The following is a 20,772-nucleotide window of genomic DNA, read 5'->3' on the forward strand; positions in this document are numbered from 1 at the left end:
GTGACGAATTATTCATATTCTTAATTGTGCATTCTGATGTGTCAACCTTTCATTGTTTCTTCTAGCTTGTCCTTTTAGAAATCTAAACTATATATCTAAACTGGCCCTTAATAATCTACCTGTAATGGTATGATGAGGCAGGACCCCAGATGGCGGAGGTAGCCAGGCCAAACAGGAACCAGAAAGTCAGAGAACCAACCGGGTCAGACAGGTAATCAGGATAAGCCGAATCAGAATCCAGAGACGAGGTCAACAAGCCGAATCAATACCAGGTGAGCAGGAATCAGGAGCCGAATCAGGAGACAGGAACGAGGTCAACAAGCCAAGTCAAACCGGAGCAGTAGTCACAAGCAATGCACAAGCAAATAGCAAAATACACCAACCAAGGGTGATCCAGAAGAGGAATTCCGGGTTTAAATAGGGAGAGGAGGAGGCGTGTCCTGCATTAAGAGGTCAGCCAAGGTTATAAAAGCATGTTACAAATGTAACGTGCAATATTAACTTTTGACCACACGGTGGCGCTGTGGTACCCGTTTACCGCGTGGTCGGCCATGCGGTGAAGACGCCGACCGGGTAGCGGTGGTACTCGCTGCCCGGGAAGCCGCCTGAGGAAGCGTCGTGGGAGCAGCCATGGAGCGGGGCCGGAGAGGCAGGTAAGTCCTTACAGTACCCCCCCCTCGAGAGCCGCCCAAAGGGCGACCAGGACCCCCACTGGGTTTCCGGGGGTACCTGACATGAAACTGACGAACCAGACGAGGAGCGTGGACTTCAGAGGCGGGCACCCAGGCTCTTTCCTCCGGTCCGTATCCCTTCCAGTGTACAAGGTATTGGAGGGTACCCCGGAAGAAGCGTGAATCCAGGATGGAACGGATCTCATAATCATCCATGGAGGAGACTGAAACAGGACCAGGACTGGCCAGCGTCCGGGAAAAACGGTTAAATATCACCGGCTTCAGGAGGGAAACGTGAAATGTACGAGGAATACGGAGGTTGCGAGGCAAGTCCAGTTCATAGGTAACAGGGTTGATACGACGGCGGACGGAATAAGGTCCAATAAAGCAAGGAGCCAATTTTTTGGAGGGAGTACGTAGGCGTATATGTCGGGTTGATAGCCAGACTTTGTCCCCGGGCATGTAAGTGGGGGCTGGTAACCGTCTGCGATCATAGTACTTCTTTTGATCCTGAGAGGCAGCAATGGACGCAGAACGGACAGAGGACCAAACTGAAGTTAGCCGCTTAAGATGATCATCCAACGCAGGAACACTCGAATCAGGGGATACCGCAGGAAGTACAGTCGGGTGGAAACCATAGACACTGTAAAAAGGTGTATGCTGGGTAGAGCCTTGTACCGCATTGTTTAGGGCGAACTCCGCGAGTGGAAGAAGGTCAGCCCAATCGTTCTGGTTGTCATTAATGAAAGCCCGCAAATACTGCTCAAGGCGTTGATTGGATCGTTCAGCCGCTCCATTGGTTTGGGGGTGATAAGCCGTGGAAAAGGAAAGGGTGATACCCACAGCTTTGCAGAAGGCTCTCCAGAAACGGGAAACAAACTGGACTCCACGATCGGAGACAATCACCTGGGGAAGGCCGTGGAGTCGTACAACGTCTCTGATGAAGATGACTGCAAGCTCCTTAGCTGTCGGTAATTTGACGAGAGGCACGAAATGAACCATCCTGGAGAATCGGTCAACAACAGTAAGTATAGTGGTGTAGCGATGAGAGGAAGGTAGCTCCACTATGAAGTCCATGGCGATGTGGGTCCAGGGACGACTGGGTACTGGAAGGGGCAATAGCAGACCGGAAGGGGGAGTCCTGGGGGTCTTGGTCGTAGCACAAGTGTGGCAAGATTTAAGGAAGTCTGCAACGTCCTTTCTCCAGGAGGGCCACCAAAAACTACGGCCCAGAGCCTGACAGGTGCGCCGGAGACCAAGGTGGCCCGCAAACTTTGTGGTGTGGTGCAACTGGAGTATCTTCTCACGGTATACAGGGGGCACGAACAACTTGTCAGAAGGGGTCTGGGCTGGAGCAGTGGGTTGACTGGCTTGAATTCGTTGCAGAAGGGGAGAGGAAACGGCAAGAGTGACAGCAGAGATGATACGGTTAGTGGGTACGATGGGTTCCGGGTCAGGTTTCTCCTCAGAGGCAGTACAGAACATACGTGATAAAGCATCGGCCTTGGTATTCTTGGACCCCGGACGATAGGAGATTATGTAATTGAAGCGGGATAAGAAAAGGGACCATCGTGCTTGTCGAGGCGTTAGTCGCTTGGCATCGCCAATATACTGGAGGTTCTTGTGATCCGTGAGGATGGTTACAGGAATACGGGAGCCCTCCAGAAGATGACGCCATTCAGAAAGGGCGAGAATCACTGCCAGTAGTTCACGATTGCCTATGTCATAGTTCCTCTCTGCAGGAGAGAATCGTTTAGAGAAGAAGCCACAGGGGTGTAGAGGCCCTTCGTACGTTTTGCGTTGGGACAATACTGCTCCGGCCCCGATTTCCGAAGCATCTACTTCGATTACGAAGGGTTGAGATACATCAGGATGTATGAGGATCGGAGCGGACACAAACAGGGTCTTTAGTGTATGGAACGCTTGGACTGCAGCGGTAGGCCAGTTATGGCAGTCAGCTCCCTTCTTGGTGAGATCGGTCAAAGGAGCTACCACTTTGGAAAAGTCCCGGATGAATCGGCGATAATAATTGGCAAAGCCGAGAAATCTCTGTAGGGCTTTAAGTCCCTGTGGTTGAGGCCATTGCAGAATGGACTGGAGCTTGTCAGGATCCATCTCGAACCCTGTACCGCTAATGACGTAACCTAAGAAGGATACACGGTTGACTTCAAATTCACATTTCTCTAGTTTTGCGTACAACCGGTTTTCACGAAGACGTGTCAGGACCTTCTTTACGTGAGTTCGATGTGAAAGCAGGTCAGGTGAATGGATTAGAATGTCATCAAGGTAGATGACAACGAATTGGTGCAGATAATCCCGAAAACAGTCATTTACAAAGTCCTGAAAAACAGCCGGGGCGTTACAGAGCCCGAATGGCATTACTGTATATTCGTAGTGACCAGAGCGGGTGTTAAAAGCTGTCTTCCACTCGTCGTTCTGACGGATACGAATGAGGTTGTACGCACCCCGTAGATCTAATTTCGTGAAAACTTTTGAGCCTTTTAGACGGTCAAACAACTCAGAGATGAGTGGCAAAGGGTAAGTGTTTTTTATGGTGATTCGATTAAGACCTCGATAGTCGATGCACGGACGTAGACCTCCATCCTTCTTGGAAACAAAGAAAAATCCCGCGCCGGCGGGAGACGTGGAGCGGCGGATAAAGCCTTTTAGGAGATTTTCACGGATATAGGTCTCCATAGCTTCGGTTTCAGCCGGGGATAACGGATACACCCTACCCCGTGGGGGTACGGTGCCAGGAAGCAGGTCGATGGGACAATCGTAAGGACGGTGCGGGGGCAAGGAGTCAGCTTCCTTTTTGTCGAATACATCAGCAAAGGTCTGATATTGTGGAGGTAAGATGGTGGTACCTAAGGAGGCAACCTTCAATACACAGGGTTGAGGTGAAACGCAAGTGGTACACCGCCAGGAGGTGATCTCACGGGTGGACCAATTGATGTCTGGGTTGTGTAGCTGTAGCCAAGGGTAGCCCAACACTATGGGAGCAGCCGGAGAAGATATTACGTGTAGAACCACAGTCTCTTTATGGAGAACCCCTATTTGGAGACGAAGCGGTGTAGTGTCATGGGTCACCGCTGCAGGTAGGAGAGGCCGCCCGTCGATTGCCTCCACAAAAACTGGAGAGGCTTTCTCCTGCAAGGGAATGTTGTGGAGCTTGCAGAAGTCGCGGTCGATAAAGTTTCCGGCGGCCCCAGAGTCAATAAGGGCTGGGGCTAGAATGGTTCTCTCCTGGACAGTGAGAGCAGCAGGCACAAACATACGCGATGTCCGGTCGTGGGGAAAAACAGCAGGAAGGCCTAGAGGAGACTCCCCAATCCTCCTTAGGCCCTGTAGATTTCTCGGCTTCACGGGGCAGGAGCACACGTAATGACCTTGTTTGCCACAGTACATACAGAGGTCCTGTTGGCGCCGGAGGGTTCTCTCCTCCTCGGAGAGATGTGTGGAGCCGATCTGCATGGGCTCTTCAGGCGGAAGAGAAGCAGAGTCAGAAGCAGCGAGACGTGGCGCAAAACGCACTGGACCCCTTCTTTGGCGATCTCGCTGTACCTGGCGTTCCCGGAGGCGTAGATCAATGTGGCCAATGTAGGCGATGAGTTCTTCCAAGTCCGTGGGCAGGTCTCGGGCTGCTACTTCATCTTTCAGGCGGTCAGACAGGCCATTAGTGAAGGCAGCAACCAAGGCGTCGTTGTTCCATGCCACTTCTGCAGCCAGGGTACGGAATTCAATGGCATAGTCCGATAAACTGCGTGTACCCTGACGCAATGAGAAGAGACTTGACGAGGCAATATGGCCGCGACCTGGCCTGTCAAACACTTGACGGAAAGTGGTTACAAAGTCATTATAATTGTTGACCACTGGAGAGTTGCGTTCCCAAAGAGGAGTTGCCCAGGCCAGAGCCCTGTCAGTGAGTAGGGCGATGACATACCCCACACGAGCTCTGTCGGAAGGAAACAAGTAGGGAGACATCTCGAAGTGAATGGAGCACTGATTGAGGAATCCACGACAGGTAGCAGGATCTCCTCCATATCTGGGAGGAGGAGGTAAACGGAGGGTATGAAGACCTGGGTCAGCAGGCGGTGGAACAGCAACAGGTGCAGCAGCGGGCACAGGAGGAGGACCACGTGCTGGATCAGTCCTCGCCAGGAGGGTTTGCAAAGCCTGAGCAAACTGGTCCATGTGATGATCCAGACTTTCAATACGGGCTTCACAGGTAGACATCTTCTGGCCAATCTCCGCGGGGTCCATGGTGACCCTTGGTACTGTAATGGTATGATGAGGCAGGACCCCAGATGGCGGAGGTAGCCAGGCCAAACAGGAACCAGAAAGTCAGAGAACCAACCGGGTCAGACAGGTAATCAGGATAAGCCGAATCAGAATCCAGAGACGAGGTCAACAAGCCGAATCAATACCAGGTGAGCAGGAATCAGGAGCCGAATCAGGAGACAGGAACGAGGTCAACAAGCCAAGTCAAACCGGAGCAGTAGTCACAAGCAATGCACAAGCAAATAGCAAAATACACCAACCAAGGGTGATCCAGAAGAGGAATTCCGGGTTTAAATAGGGAGAGGAGGAGGCGTGTCCTGCATTAAGAGGTCAGCCAAGGTTATAAAAGCATGTTACAAATGTAACGTGCAATATTAACTTTTGACCACACGGTGGCGCTGTGGTACCCGTTTACCGCGTGGTCGGCCATGCGGTGAAGACGCCGACCGGGTAGCGGTGGTACTCGCTGCCCGGGAAGCCGCCTGAGGAAGCGTCGTGGGAGCAGCCATGGAGCGGGGCCGGAGAGGCAGGTAAGTCCTTACACTACCATTATTGGACACTGTTTTACCTACAGCTACTTGATAAAAAAAACTTGGAAAAATGGAAACCTGCAACATTGGCCCAGTACATATAATTTAAAAGTGATATTGATATACTGATGTGATATTGGGAGTTATGCTGTAATACTGTCTGTGTCTGGCTCAGTATATAGTGATGGGAGTTAGAGTGTATTACTGTCAATGTCTAATGTGAATAAATCACTGGGTTTGGGGAAATTTGTTTTACTACTATTATTATTATAATAATATCATGAATGTCCTTGTAACTTATCTACTTTTCTCAAAATAACCTCTGTAAATATATAGTGGGGAGCACAATCTTCTGTTCTTGTCTCCGGCACAAAAAGAGCTAACTATGGCAGCCCCTCATTCTCAGTCAGAGCACCAGATGTCACTGAAATGTTTAGTATATTGCTGTATATTTATGTAATTATTCTCCCTTCTAAAAGTGTTGCCACCTTGATCTTTACCTGTCTTTTGGAATCATTAAGAACACCGATGTCAAGTCAGGCCTAATTGTCCAACATCAGTACTTTTTTCTGAATGAGCACAAATTACCACAGACACACTCCAAAATCTTGTGGAAATCCTTCCCCGAAGAGTGAAGAGTGAAGGGGTGGGATGGCCAGGAAGCTCAAAAAAATGTGAAGGTCAGGTGTGCATTTACTTTCGGTCATATTATGTCATTCACAGTCTGACAATGTAAACTTGCACTTAAGGGCAGCTCTTCAGGGCTATATGGATCTGGTGTTGTTCCAAAGCCACCCAGAACCTGTGTGGCGGATGAATAATCCACTTCAAGGCTCTTAACAGGTGCTTGGCGTGATATTCCTTAGAATGTCAGGAGGCGACAACAGCAATGGGAGGTCGAACTCTAAAATCATTGACCTATTCGAATCTGGGCAGAACAATTGTTTTTTTATTACATTAATCATACCCTGCCACATCACGGAAAAACATACAGTGAAAGACCAATCATGCGCATGTCATGGGGTTGACAGCTTTCTTGGCTCAAACAGTTTTGCGGCAATGCCTCCATTCAGCAACAACAAAAATAAGGGGCCTCGTGTGATCGCTCCGGATGGCCTCTTATATGGTGGCGCCCAGTAGAAAGTAAAAGAGAAACCTATGTATGAGTGGTATTACTGTGCTCAGGAGACGTTGATAAACACATATTGAAGTGTTCTTTGGCAGTGACATATACCATGAGCTGTGAATGTATGCATGAAGTACAATATGTGTGAAAAACACATTGCAGTGGTCTTTCTTGCTGTTGCTTGTCAACCTGGACTTCTGGACAGATAACAGCAGCACTTTACTACATCATTGGTCTGCGCGGAACATTTTCTGATGACGTACCTGGTGCATTTTTTTTTGTGAAGGAGATATATACAAACAAACACACATACATATACACACATATAGACATATACATGTACGCATCCTCCTCTTCCCTCCAGTATGTTTCTTGTGGCCTGTGGTTCCCTTGCTGAGCGGTGATCCAATTGGGTCCTGCAACCTGCGACCTTTATCCTGCCTCGCTGACACAACGTGCCTGAAAATTACGTCACTTCTGGGGGCACAGTTTCACTGGGGGAAGATGATTTTGCTATCTGACGTTGTTTGAATATGTGATTTCCTGCAAGTTTCAGTTTGCAAGATAAAAATTCATAGACCGTCCACAAAACTTTCTTATATTTAAATATGGCCCTTTATGACTAGATTAGTCTAATGAATTGAGGCCAAATTTTGTATTGAGAATTAAAGTTAACAGGGCGATGGAAAACACAAACAAGGTGCTGGATTGTATAAGTAGAGGCAATAGGAACTGAAAGAGGGAGGTGGCTTTACAGGTCTATGGGCAAACCCTGCCTAGAGTATTGCGTACAGTTCTGGAGACCCCATCTCCAGAAGGATATCGTTGTGTTGTGTGCAGGATGTAAAATACCCAGAAAGATTAAGGGATCTCAATATGTACAGCTTCGTGAAAGGAGATAAGAGAGAGGGTATGTGAAATAGGAATGTCAATACTTTAACAAAGTGGGCATTTAATAAAAATATAATACAGAACTGAACCATATTTCAAATGAAGATAAATGTTAATCTTAAATGTGGTTTAAAACAAGTGGTCATAATCATATGTGGGAACTTGTGGGCTCTGGCTACCTGGAGCCTACCCTTGGGGCATGCAGCCAGGACTGTACATGGACATCAGCCGCCCATTCAAAGGGAAGGGGCACTTTTTCAGGAATCTCCTGCTGAAACCTGGACAGTTCCCAGGTATAGTCATAATCTAAAATTAGAGTATCAAAGGCTTAGTGAGGTAGATAAGTGGAACAGTCTTGCAGCAAAAATGGTAGAGGTTAACACAGTAAGGGAATTTAATGTGGCTATCTTGAATATACGATGACTAATGACTTATTAATGTTTCAGTCTTTAAAGCAAGAAAACATGGACAGACTAGATGGGTCAAATGGATATTATCTGTTTTTATGTTTATATTTGTGTACATATAATTCTCTACAAATAGATACACATTTTTTTCAGCCTCCTAAAAAGAAAACTATACATGCCTACATATATAGTGGCTTTTTGATGTGCTTTCCACACTAATGGAAGTACTTGGTCTACTCTGAGTGCAATCGTTTCAGCGAGGGACTTAAGTGTAGGGGATGACGCAAAGCAATTCTCTACATGCATGTCCACATATACTTTAGCTTTTCCCACAAAGTTGGAAATAGTCGGAAGCATGGTATTGTCCAAAATGTCTTGGTATGCTGAAGAGGACAATTTTGACAGTACCATGCTTCCGACTTTGTAGGAACAGTTTGGTGAAGGCCCTTTTATATTCCAGCATGACTGCGCCCCAGACATGGTTGGACGAGTTTGGTGCAGAAGAACTTGACTGGCTCTCACAGAGCTTTGATCTCAACCCCATTGACCACCTTTGGGATGGACAGGGACGAAGAATAAGAGCCAGGAATTCTTAAATGCTCTACTGGATGAATGATTAAAACTTCCAGCAGAAACACTTCAAAATCTTGTGAAAAGCCTTACCAAGGGAGTGGAAGCTGTTATAGATATGTCTATGTATTCATAATGTGATGCCATAAAGGTCCCTGTTGGTGTATTTACTTATTTACTTTTTATTAGTTCCAATGTAAGAGTATTGTAAGTTAAAGAAAGTGGCAATTTGAATAACATACATGTTATAATGTCTGCATATTTCTTTTACAGTGTATATGTTACTATTTGTTATATGAAACTAGAAGGGTCTTACTGCACCGCATTTAGGAAAATATAGAATGATTATAGAATAATCTAAGAGAAAAGTTAAGGTACTTGTTGGTGGGCTTGCTGATTGGCTTCATATGGCTCTATAAAATAAAATAAAATGGTTTGTTCCTACATGATAACTAATAATGAGAATGTTTAGTGTAATAAAATAGAAACAAAAGCACATTCCAATACTATGTTCCAGTGCTGTAAACTGCAGTATACTGAATGCTCAAAGTCATGCTTATCTGTTCATGTTCTTCTATAGCTCAGAATGGTTTCATATATTATTAAAGAGTCTAACTCTGTAAATGAGATTAACTTTATTAGATTTCCAGTACTTTACATAGCTGTTTCACCTTTAATTGTTATGTGGGGTTTACAATGATTAATCATAATGCAGTTAATGATGAGTGTAATATCATAATTATATCATAATAATAAATGCCAGAAACATCACATCGGATTATGATAAATAAACAGAAATAAAAACAGGATTAAATAGATAATTAGCACAGATGGCAGATGTATCTTTATACACAAACATAACAAAAGTACAACAAGCAATGAGTTGGTTAAACATACAGTTCAGTTAATTTCTCTGAGATTATTTTACTGATGCTCTTCTGTCTTTGTCCCGGAGAACACAAACTTGTGCATGGCTTGGACATACTCAGATCCACCTGCACAGGATAACTTTAGCTTTGTCAGAGGCATGAAGAACTGAGTAGTGAAGTACCTGAGTGATGGGAGAGGAGCCTCGATGGCTTCCAAGTACATCTGCAATAAACAGACATCCATTGTTATCGGCAACTAAGGAAATAATGTCTCCTTCTTAATAGACCCAACAATACTCTGACCCATAGATCTTCAGATAAAATCTATGCTGTTGAACAGTGGACAATAGCAAAGGTTAAAGGGTACCTGTCATTTAAATAAAAAAGTGCCACTTTGTAGGGGTACCTTTACCCATACATTGTACTAGAGATTTGTCTAGGCAATGCATTATCCTTATGGCTCTGGGTAGGCTGCACCATCACCCACAAACTTCTCCGTTATGTCACAGAATGGTGTGCGACCAGTTATGTGTACAGCATTCTGGGACTGAGCAGATGGCAGTCTGGATAAACGCACATATGCTCACAATGCCCACAAAGCTGTATTGGATTGCCTCAACAACCAGAACAACTGCCTAGCACAACAGATGTATAATCATACTTAATTGTATTGCTCTATAGGGGTAATTGATTCTTTGGTTAGTTTTGAGTGCAAGCATCACTAGGGGTGGGCTTAGGGGGCTGAAACCCCAAGTATTGATCTGAGACCTGCTGCTTCTTTACTTCAGCCCCATTTTGGTCCCGTGTTTCCACCCGTCCTGCTTCCAGCTAGTAATCCCAGGTGCCCAGACAGCTAGAGGGTGTATATATTTATGTACTGTTGTATGGAGGTTAGAATAAGTGTGTGTTAGCGTATGGTATTAGAGTGAGAGGATTCTAGAGTGCATAAACTGAAACCACCCAGGGCTGCTACTACCATATAGGGGAACTAAAGACACCAATCTGTAAGAATCATTAAGGCAGGGCTTGCCAAACATTTCAGGCAACATAGAGGTTTCTTTGAACTGAAATGCAAGTTATTAAGTTTTAACCTAATGCTTAACCCTATGATGCACTGGCCAGGATATGCAGAGCATAACTATATGGATGCATAGCTGTTTGTTAGTATGTATTAAGTATATTGTTATATATGATTACCCTTGAAAAAGACTTTGTAGTCAAAACATTGGTGTCTCATAGGCTGTTTCCGCTCTTCTACCACATGTTTATTGTAAGTCTCTCTTTTGTGTTGTTTTGTGATGTTTTATCCATTGGATGTGAATAAATTACTATTTTTAATAGCATAGTTAATATTATATTAACTATATTGTTACTGCATATCCCCAAGTAGTCCAACCTGCAGTATCTCATCTGTGTCTTGCGCCACGTCTTGGAAGATTGTTTTACAGTGTTGCAAATACTGAGCGTAGAGAGATCTGGTGTCACTGTCCACACACTGCAGGCAGCCATCACTGGGGTCCCAGGTGTGGAGGTTGTTCATAAAGTTGGTGCTTACTGGGCCACATTCAATAAGGCTCACACTTTATGGAGAAGAGAACAGACACAAAAACATTTGATATATTCACTAACTGTTGCTAACATAAAACGTATTTATCAGGTTAAATCCCAATAATGCAGCTTCATGCTATGTATCCCCGCAATGTCAGAATACAAAGAAAGCAAATACAAGTTTAACCCCTTAATGACAAAGTCCGTAAATGTACGGGCTCAAAATGCATTGTTTTCAATGGGTTTAGGGACCGCTATTGTCCTTAAGGGGTTAAAAAAGTTGTATTATTTATAGTTCAAATAGAATAGCTAGAAACACACCTTAAAAAGCTGTGCTATTTGCCTAGTCCTAATATGCTTACAAACAAGCACATCCGAGACAAGAGTCACATTACAGGATGCAAGTTAACCATGTGACGTATTCTTTATCTAGGAATCCTAGAATTTGAAACCTACAAAGGTGCGACTGCTGTCTGACAAAAGTTACAGGTTGAAAGTAGCTGGCGTGAGCAACATACATATTATATGATTTACTTAAAAACAGTCCCCACCCCGGTGCTATGGTTACTGTAAGATACCCAATAATAAAAATATAAAGTCCAAAAATAGTTACCGGCACTCCAGGGACTTTGCAAATGACCACACAAACAACTTCGGTTTTTAAGTCAACGTTTCAGTCTTGTTTATTACAGACTTTCATCAGGACATTGTCAGGACATGATGTCCTGATGAAAGTCTGTAATAAACAAGACTGAAACGTTGACTTAAAAACCGAAGTTGTTTGTGTGGTCATTTGAAAAGTCCCTGGAGTGCCGGTAATTATTTTTGGACTTTATATTATTTACTGCTGCAGTTATTTGGCACCGGGCAGAAATTTGGGATTTGGAGTGCAATTGTTAATTTTGGACTTTCAATAATAAAAATATGTTACATTTCTCACATTGCTGTTATCACATTTGGTCAATTATAAGTCAACTTCTCCTTGGTATCAGGTCTGAGCGCACCCTCTCCTCGCTTTGAGAAACAGAGGAGAGACTATCCCCATGGTGGGGGGGGGGCACCGTGGCTCTGCCGTTTTGCGGGGGGCCAGAACATTGCAGACGCATTTGCGGAGAAAGAGAAGCATTCCTGCAGTTCATTCCTGATGAAGGCAATGCGCTTTTTTGAGACAATTTTTTTCTGAAAAAAGCATTGTCTTATAATGAAGTAAATATGGTATAATCTCTATATGGGTTAACCCTGTGGAGGAACTCATAGACAGTAGAAATTCATTTAATTTCATTAAGAGGTTTAAAATCTGTACGGTATTCATATGCTTCTATATTACTTACTGTATATTGAAATGCTGTAGGACAATTGCCAGGCTCTCACATAATCCTTCCACAGCAAACTTGCTGGCACAATACACATCATTGAATGGAATACCTGCCATTTATGAAAATCATTACATTTGTTATGAGTTCTAAAATATTAATATTAATTCATTTACCTCCAGGCATGAATAATATTTTATCTTAATTATTCACACAATATTTATTGTGGGTTTTTTAAAAAAAGTTTGTAACCTACTTTAAGCAAATAAAGACTTAATCAATTCAATAACCCCAATGTAGCTAAAATGTTGGTCCTAACACAATATTTTGTAGTCAAGAAGTTTGTGTTCTACACCACTTTAAGCTTACAATGTGAACAAAACTAGGAGGTATAAGTAGTGGTATTTTTATGATCCCTTAATTATATTGATTCTATTCTAGGCAACTACTTTTAAGGGAAAGTCATGGAAAAATATTAAACGTGAGCATAAAATATATACAGCAAAACACTTGTTTTATCTAGTTTTGTTCAATGACCTGCGTTGTCAGTCATGAGATATTGTGGGTGACGTTCCCTGCATAAACTTCACACTGAGCTGATTCTTTATGGTAATGCGAATGAAGTCTGTTCCTACATAGACTTCTATTGCTACATAGACTTCTATTAGTCAGAATATATGGCTTGGTGATTAACAATAAACCGTTTTATTATTTACCTAACGCAGGGAGTTTGTCCAGTGGATGTGGCTAAGATAACTGAGTTAGGATACATACAAATGGCTAATATACAGCTGTCTGAAATTATTATATTATGCAAAACTAGAACTTTAAAAAAAAACAACAAGAAAACACAAGACTATTTTTGAGTATTTTAATCTGATACTGGTGGTAAAATATGGTAGGAGTTCATGTTTAATAGTTTACCTATAGTTGGCACAATCATATATGCATATTAATAAGCTACCTAAGGTCTCCTTTGGGACCTCTGTGAGAGAGTCAGTGAGGATATAAAGATAAACAATTAGCGCATTTGCTATAATTGCCACACTTACTTAGGAAGGAATATCATACTATAATATATATAATGTCGAGTGGTTTTTACCTTGAAGGCCACCAACACTACTGGAGATGATGATCCTGCCTGTCTTCCTTTGTTTCATTCCAGGGAGGAAGGCTTGAATGGTGCTTATGGTGCCAAAAAGGTTGACATCAAATATGTTCTTCATGGTTTCATATGTGTGACATTCCAAAGGACCCATCAAACCAACGCCAGCATTGCATACTAAAACAGGAGAGTTAAACAGCGGCGACAAGGATTTTCCAGCGGCACAAAGCAAAATTAACAAAATAAGTAAAAAGACACCATGTAGCTGCACAAATATATCCAGTGTCTGCCCTACTGGTCATCTGTTTAGTGTACCAGATGGCCAGACTGGGCCCGGTTAGGGTAACTGAGATTGTAAAAAGAAGGGACGGATTCGCTAAATTGTAGATTTCACTTGCAGTACCTATTGAGCTAGTGCAGCATAACGGATATTGGATAATCAAATTGGTGAGATAGTGACTGAATTAACTATGCATTAAACTGGGGCAAAATGACCTCTCGCACAGAGGTTGGAATGCGATAATGAATAGTTATTTCTGTGTAATGAAATGCTTCAACTCCCTTTAATTAACCTAAATCCCTCAGTAAGTAAACCTCCAGCATTCACATAGGGGTAAACACCATGAATGTTTTACTCTTTGTGTAACCTTATAGTGTTATTACATGTTTGCATGCTATATTCAGCCAACGCTAGGAACGGTTATATTTTACTTTACAAACAAACCATGCAAGCGATTTAACAGAGTAGATCAGGGAAGCATAACAGGAAGTCCATAGGTATTGAGAAGAACTGATCTCAAGAGTCAATATTTTGCATGGAATTAATTTTTTTTGCACGTTGTTACTATAGCAATTTTCTGCAGTGTTTTTAGTTTATACAAAATACTTTTACTACTCATTCTCATTTTATTCAAAACACCAATGTATCCTAGTCCGCTGAAATTACACTTGCTGCTGAATAAACTGTTAAATTAATCCAAGTGGATATATTATCTGCTCTACTGTACTATCATTAAATGTTGTTATTAAAGTTAAAAAATAACTACTTGTGCTCATCTTGAAAATATCTCCATTATCCTTAGCTGTGTATTTTGTGTATGCTTAGGAGATGGCTCCGATGTGAAAATGTATAATGAAACAGGCTATAGGCAAACTTACACAAAACCAAGTTAAGCAAACATACTAGAAAATGACATATTTTGTCAGAACGGAACAGCACCTTTAAGCCACCAAGTTCATCTCACCTAGAACATCTACTCGCTGTTCCTTAATCTTCTCAATAGTTGCCAATACTGAATGCTGGTCAGTGACGTCCATCTGTAGGATCTCAAAGGTGTCAACATGACAGTTCCGAACACACTCCAGAAGACGCTCTTTCTTAGACAAATCACGCATGGTGGCATAGACTAAGGCAGTCAATAGGAAAGTAGTCAGTTTTCTATATTTAGCATCGTAATGGTGGTTGATCAACATTTTATAAAATAGTATAGAACTTAATATATTATGACAAATATGACCCAAAGTTTACTAAAACATGATGAAATGTGCTCAATATGGATCTATATTTCACCTGTCATATTAATTCAGTTCATCCAAGCAATCAATTAGTTGCAACGGTTTGTTGGACCAGAGAAGGAAAAGAACTGCAGAGTAAAGTATGCTTCTTTATTGCTGTTAGGGCCTGTAAACTGTCATTTTAACTGCATGTCTTGGACATATCCATATTGGCATACGTGTACTTTAATTTACAAAAGATGTGAGCAGAGATTCATTTTTTTAATTAAACGTTTGTAGATTGAAACTTGTTATCATATAAGTTTGAAGTGTCCCATCTAGTCTGGTTAATATTTATCCAAAAAAGATCAAGGAATTTTTAGTCGGTATATTTTTCTTTCACCTTTATAGGACTTTGTTTTAGTTTGTTATGTACCAACAATGCTTAACTTTGCTTTTCTAGAGATGTCGTTCCTGGCACTGGAAGCAATACAATAATACGGTCATAAATAATACACATTGTGGCATAAACATGTTTTTTTTCAGACTACAATTAAATGTAACTACAAAATGAAATGCTAATGCTTTCGCCAATAACCCCTGCTAAACCTGATTAATATTACATTATAAAGCAATGGAAACATTGTCCTTCCTTGATGCGTTTGTCTAAATTATCACAGGCATTCACAATCAACTGATGTGTTCTTAGATTAAAACAAACGTTTAGGCTAAAATAGACATTGGATTAATTGGTAATATATTAGGGCTGTGATAGCAGAGTCCCCAGCAAGCAATAAAACCACTACCACTGTAAAGATTATTGATACATTTATTTGGAGGGTTTTAAGATGCCTTTCAAATCTGCCTCAATATGGCTTCTTTTCATACTGTTTAACGTCCCTCCCGCCATCCCATGTATAGTGTTTGATGTTTCTCCCATCTTTTTGGCACAACTTTATATGATATTGAACATCATAGGACATTGAAAATTCATTTTTGAGTTTAAAGGCTTTTGAAACATAAATCTTGTCATAGTCAAAAAATGGCCAATTCAATGACCCAACAAATATCTGTATTTTGCTTCATTGTGGAAAATTGAACTATATACTTTTGTACAGCTCATGGCGCTGGTAGTGAAGAATTCTTCAACTATATCTAATATCCAGGAATGGCTACTGTCTTTCAAAGTTGCCAAATCCAGGCTATAATAAGATCTTATAGTGCATCTAGAATTAGCCAGAATGCTGAGATCTGTAGGCTTTGAGATGAAGGGAATGCAGAAAGGATTTGCTCACCTTAACAGTCTTTGTATATGGTTCATGACAGGGAAAAGAAAAAATGTCGGTGCGCTAAGCTAGTCACAGGCTCAAATAATACAAATGTGTAATACGAGGCCTACCAAACAGGTGTAAGCATGCTGCAAGAAACAGTGTATTGGCTGTACAATGTATACAAGAAACAAAAACTGTCTGCGCTTCTTACCCTAATAAAGTTGGCAACAAATATATAAACATAATATAAATTTTGTTTCTTGTATATGGTTCATGAGACCAATTTATATGTATGTCGTTAAATCTTACAAAAGTATGTCCCAATAGCAATTAATAACCCCTCCATTAGTCAGAAGGGCTGACCAATTCTGGGAACATTAAGTGCTGGGATTAATAGCACCTGAAAATTGATTGCTCAAAATAAAATGGATTACCTTTAAACCTTTGGCAGGTGTCAGAGGCTAGAAGTACTGCCAAGCCAAGCCCAATTCCAGAAGAACATCCTGTAATTAGAACCACTTTCTTCTCCATCAGAAACATATGTGCGTACCTCAGATACATGCAGAAAATTGACTGTGAGAACACAGACCTTTCGTGCGGATAACACAATTCTTGCAACGCCCCCTGGTATCTCTGATATTTTGTCTAAGTTTGGTCCTTCAAGGATACCAGCTGGCATCTCATTGCTTCAGTAATTGTGTGTAAGTTGAATATTTATTCAGCTGCAATAGTGTGTTAGAGCACTCATTTTATAACTGTGTCTAATCAAATACCATTTATTGGGGGGGGTCACATAAATTCACAGAGGGGGCAAATTTCCCAATAAAGCAGATCTTAACTGCTATTCATGCTTTATGTTGCTCAGCCTAAAGATAGGAAAACATATGAAACATGTTCCCCTAACCAACTTTTTAAGCTTTGGTTGTACTTGTAACCACTGGTAGTTAATATAGTTGGGGGGGGGTTAAAAATAAAATGACTGATTTATTTAAATAAAACACTGTTTTATCATGGATCTGAAAACTATAGTGATAAACCATATGTAGCTGTAACTATGCTACTCCAAACATACAAGCAAATAAACAACTTTAAGAAACGGCTTATGGCAAAGCACTGACTGACTGACAACTTGCTGCAAATTTGTATGGGAAAACGAAAACCTGTCTGTGGATTTGGGCAAAACTAGTTAACATGCATGGAGTGTGTTGTCTGTTTTTAGGCCTCAGTATTCCTGGGCTATTTGGCTTGGCTTGGCTTGGCGTGACCCACTGGGCCGAAAGTTGCTAACCCTCCCCTAGCTACACAAATTATATATATATATATATATATATATATATATATATATATATATATATATATATTAACAGCAAGTTGGCAAGAGCATAGTGCTATTGTATGGGGATGGAGTATTCATGGAATAATTCATGGATCTTGGAAACAATTGTTTTAATTGGTTTCACTGCAATTCATGTTTGTGAGAACACAGCTAAACAATTATTTTTTGTTTAGTCTGAAATAATCCAGAGTCTCTTGTTCATTAAACATTATGATTATGACTGGCAACAAGGAGCTCTGGCCTTGATTTTAGTCCTACATACCCTAGATTATGCCTTCATACTGACTCAACGTGATAAAGCACCATTTCATTAAAAAAAAAGCCCATCGACCTCATGCACTTCTGTTGCGGCCAAGTGTTTATTTGAAATTGAAAGCACTCCAACATCTGTGGCTAACATGACTTCAAAGACTCTTGAAGCTTTGAAAAAGTAGATGTTTCACGCTTCAAGGCAAACCAGTATCATCATCATCATCATCATCAGAGTGCAAGAGCTAAATTGCACCGGGTATAGAAATATATAAAAAAAACAAAAAAACAAACAAACAAAAAAACTTTACAGTGTTATATTTAGCAAAAGTGAAGCACTGTTTGTTTCTCCAGTGCAAAAACACAGCTGGGTGTTTCAAGCAAGATACCTTTTAAATGGTGTTTTCCTGTGCAACAAACAAAAGACAGCACATGAAGAGATACCTTGTCCATTAAATCATAACGATTTAAAAAAAAAAAGCATTATTTTTATAGATAAGCATGACTTTGGTTTATTAAATTAGTTTTTTTTTCATTGTTCATGAACAATGCACTTGTATAAAAATAAGGCTAATCAATAAAATAAGAAAAAGAGAAATGTATCATTTTAAAGTACTTATTATTTTAAGGCATTCTTCATTGGTAGAGCTCTTTGGGAAGATTCCTTTTTTAATACATTGATAGTTTAGGGATGTTAAAATGTATTATGTTAGTAATACAAGCCTTTCCATTCTTTCAAATATTGCCTTTTTAAGAAATGTTGAGTGAACATGTTTAATATATTTACATTTGGTTGTTGATATACAAAGTATTTGATTCTATTTTTTAACTTGTATTTCTCTTTTTAACCAAATCACATGTTTCATTAATTTAGGTCAATGGATTTTGTGTTTTTTTGTGCAGTTAATAGGGAGTATATTTATTATGGGAGTAATAGATTGTAATGAATAGACTGGAAGCTTGCAAGAGAAGTGCCCTCATCTCATTTTGTATCAATATGCCTGAATGTGTGTTAATGTTATGGTAAGTTTTTACATTGTCTTTGTTTTGTATTTTCACTGACCCTATTATAACATTGCTACCCAATCTACTGGTGCTATATAAATAAATCTAATACCTAGGCCTGGGCATCAATCAAACTCAATACCATAGCCATTATGGTATATTAGATGTTGCCATTTGGATTGGTCTGTAATTCAGTATTTAACAACCTGAAAATGACAGCAGGATCTGAATGCAAAGCTAGAATTTCAGACTAGATGCGTGGAATGCACATCAGTTTCTCTCCGCCGGAGAGAAGACGTAAAAGTGTATTCATCCAAGGTTGCCTTTGAGTACTGATCCAACACCATCTTCCAATGCATCCAACTCTAACATAAAGGTCTAGAAAGGGTTTGGGTGATGTAAGGCAGGAGAAGAGGTGAAGCCTTTTTTTGGAACAGATCAAAATTGGAGATTCACTGTTAGGACAAACGAGGACTGCTTGTATCTACAACTTTAAAGCTGAACATGGTTTAGGAAAAACGAGCGGAGGCACGTTAGACAAAGCAGCATTTGGCTGGAAAAGGAACATAAGCATACTTTGTAAGACCTGGCAGTGAGTGTTCGTTTTCTTAATTATAGCTTACAAATGTAGTTTACAAACACATCCATTCAGGGAAAGAAAATGAATTTTAATAAGCTCTTTGTGCAATATGAACATCATTCTGATTTGTCAAGTTAACTATTTCCAGTTCATAGAAATGATCATAAAGTTGAAAATCTCATGTACGCATGATCATACTTTCATTGTAAATGGTTAAAATTTCTGTTTATTAAAGTTTGCAGAATAATGCTCAGCATCACCTTCAACATGAGTGAGCCATTTACTGTAGATATAAAATCACAAGTCAATGTGATCAATCAGCAACTGTATGGTCCTTAAATTATAATTCCTTCCGTGTATGTGTCAGTTGAGGGTTTTTATACCATTCCACATCGGTGTTCATCCTTACTTTGAATACTAATGCATTATTTTCAAGGTAGGTAGCTGCTGTACATCAACCCGCTGATATCCTTATGGACCTACTAATATGTCAACAGAAAAAAGTGTATGGATGACTCTCAGCATGTATTAGCTTATCCATGCTTGTTTGCAGTGGCAGGCAGATCTTCCTGCATGTGAGACTGTGTTGTCTAAAACCATTCTTGACTTCTGTAAGCAGCAACCACCATCAGTGACTTTCTACAAAGAGATTAGGTGTAATGGCACTTGGTGCATGCTTCAGTAAACTCTTATCTGTTAAATACCCACTTGTGTATTTACTTCCCTCACGTGTCAATGAAAAAGAGGATTAATTGACATGATAGGTTGTTTACAAGGTGGCTGTCTACAACCTAATTTGCATGAACATTTCTGATGGTGGCGCTGGAAGGCTTTGTGTGGGCGGGAACACATTTAACCCCTTAAGGACCAGGCTGTATTTTACCTTTTGTACCATTGGGACCGAGGCTGTTTTAACACTTTTGCGGTGTTCGTGTTTAGATGTAATTTTCTCTTCACTCATTTAGTGAACCCACACAAATTATATGTTGTTTTTTTCAGCACAAGAAGGGCTTTCTTCAGATACCATTGTTTTAATCATATTATCTAATTTCCCATAAAAAAAGTAATAAAATATGATGAAAAATGTAAAAAAAACACATTTTCTGACTTTTACCCCAAAAATCTTTTACTCATCCAAAAAAGCTAATGAAAAAACCTACTAAATATATTCTACTATTTGTCCTGAGTTTAGAAATACCCAATGTTTTTATGTTTTTTTGCTTTTTTCTGCACGTTATGGAGCATTAAGTACAAGTAGCATTTTGCTATTTCAAAACCATTTTTTCCAAATCTGGTAATTCTTCCCCCCATGTACCATTTCGGGTATCTTTGAACCCGGCCAATGCATTTTACCCCATCAAGTCATATATTTTTGAAAACTAGACACCCCAAGGTATTCCAAATTTTAACTCTTTCCATGCACTAATTCTACCATCAGCCTTTGTCAAACTTTGTGGTAGTAATTTATTTTGTGTTTTTTTATCGCTAAAATTGCTCTTCAGGTATGGATATACAGCTCCTGGTAT

At 40.8% G+C, this 20,772-nt stretch overlaps 1 protein-coding gene and 1 long non-coding RNA gene across 2 annotated transcripts; both read right to left on the reverse strand.

Moving 5' to 3' along the window:
- Positions 1-9,092: 9,092 nt before the first annotated feature.
- On the reverse strand, positions 9,093-16,849 carry HSD17B1 (hydroxysteroid 17-beta dehydrogenase 1). Its single transcript, XM_053453741.1, has 6 exons — positions 16,511-16,849; positions 14,556-14,717; positions 13,309-13,488; positions 12,225-12,318; positions 10,742-10,925; positions 9,093-9,568 (listed from the first exon to the last, which is right to left on the reverse strand). The coding sequence occupies exons 1-6, from the start codon at positions 16,635-16,637 to the stop codon at positions 9,401-9,403; spliced, it is 915 nt and encodes a 304-aa protein (XP_053309716.1). The 5' UTR covers positions 16,638-16,849; the 3' UTR covers positions 9,093-9,400.
- A 2,595-nt stretch (positions 16,850-19,444) lies between these two features.
- On the reverse strand, positions 19,445-20,096 carry LOC128471349 (uncharacterized). Its single transcript, XR_008346104.1, has 2 exons — positions 19,870-20,096; positions 19,445-19,811 (listed from the first exon to the last, which is right to left on the reverse strand). It is a non-coding gene; the product is annotated as an uncharacterized LOC128471349 (long non-coding RNA).
- Positions 20,097-20,772: the final 676 nt, after the last annotated feature.

Source organism: Spea bombifrons, chromosome 13 (assembly GCF_027358695.1).
Source record: "Spea bombifrons isolate aSpeBom1 chromosome 13, aSpeBom1.2.pri, whole genome shotgun sequence".
Lineage (NCBI taxonomy): Eukaryota > Metazoa > Chordata > Amphibia > Anura > Pelobatidae > Spea > Spea bombifrons.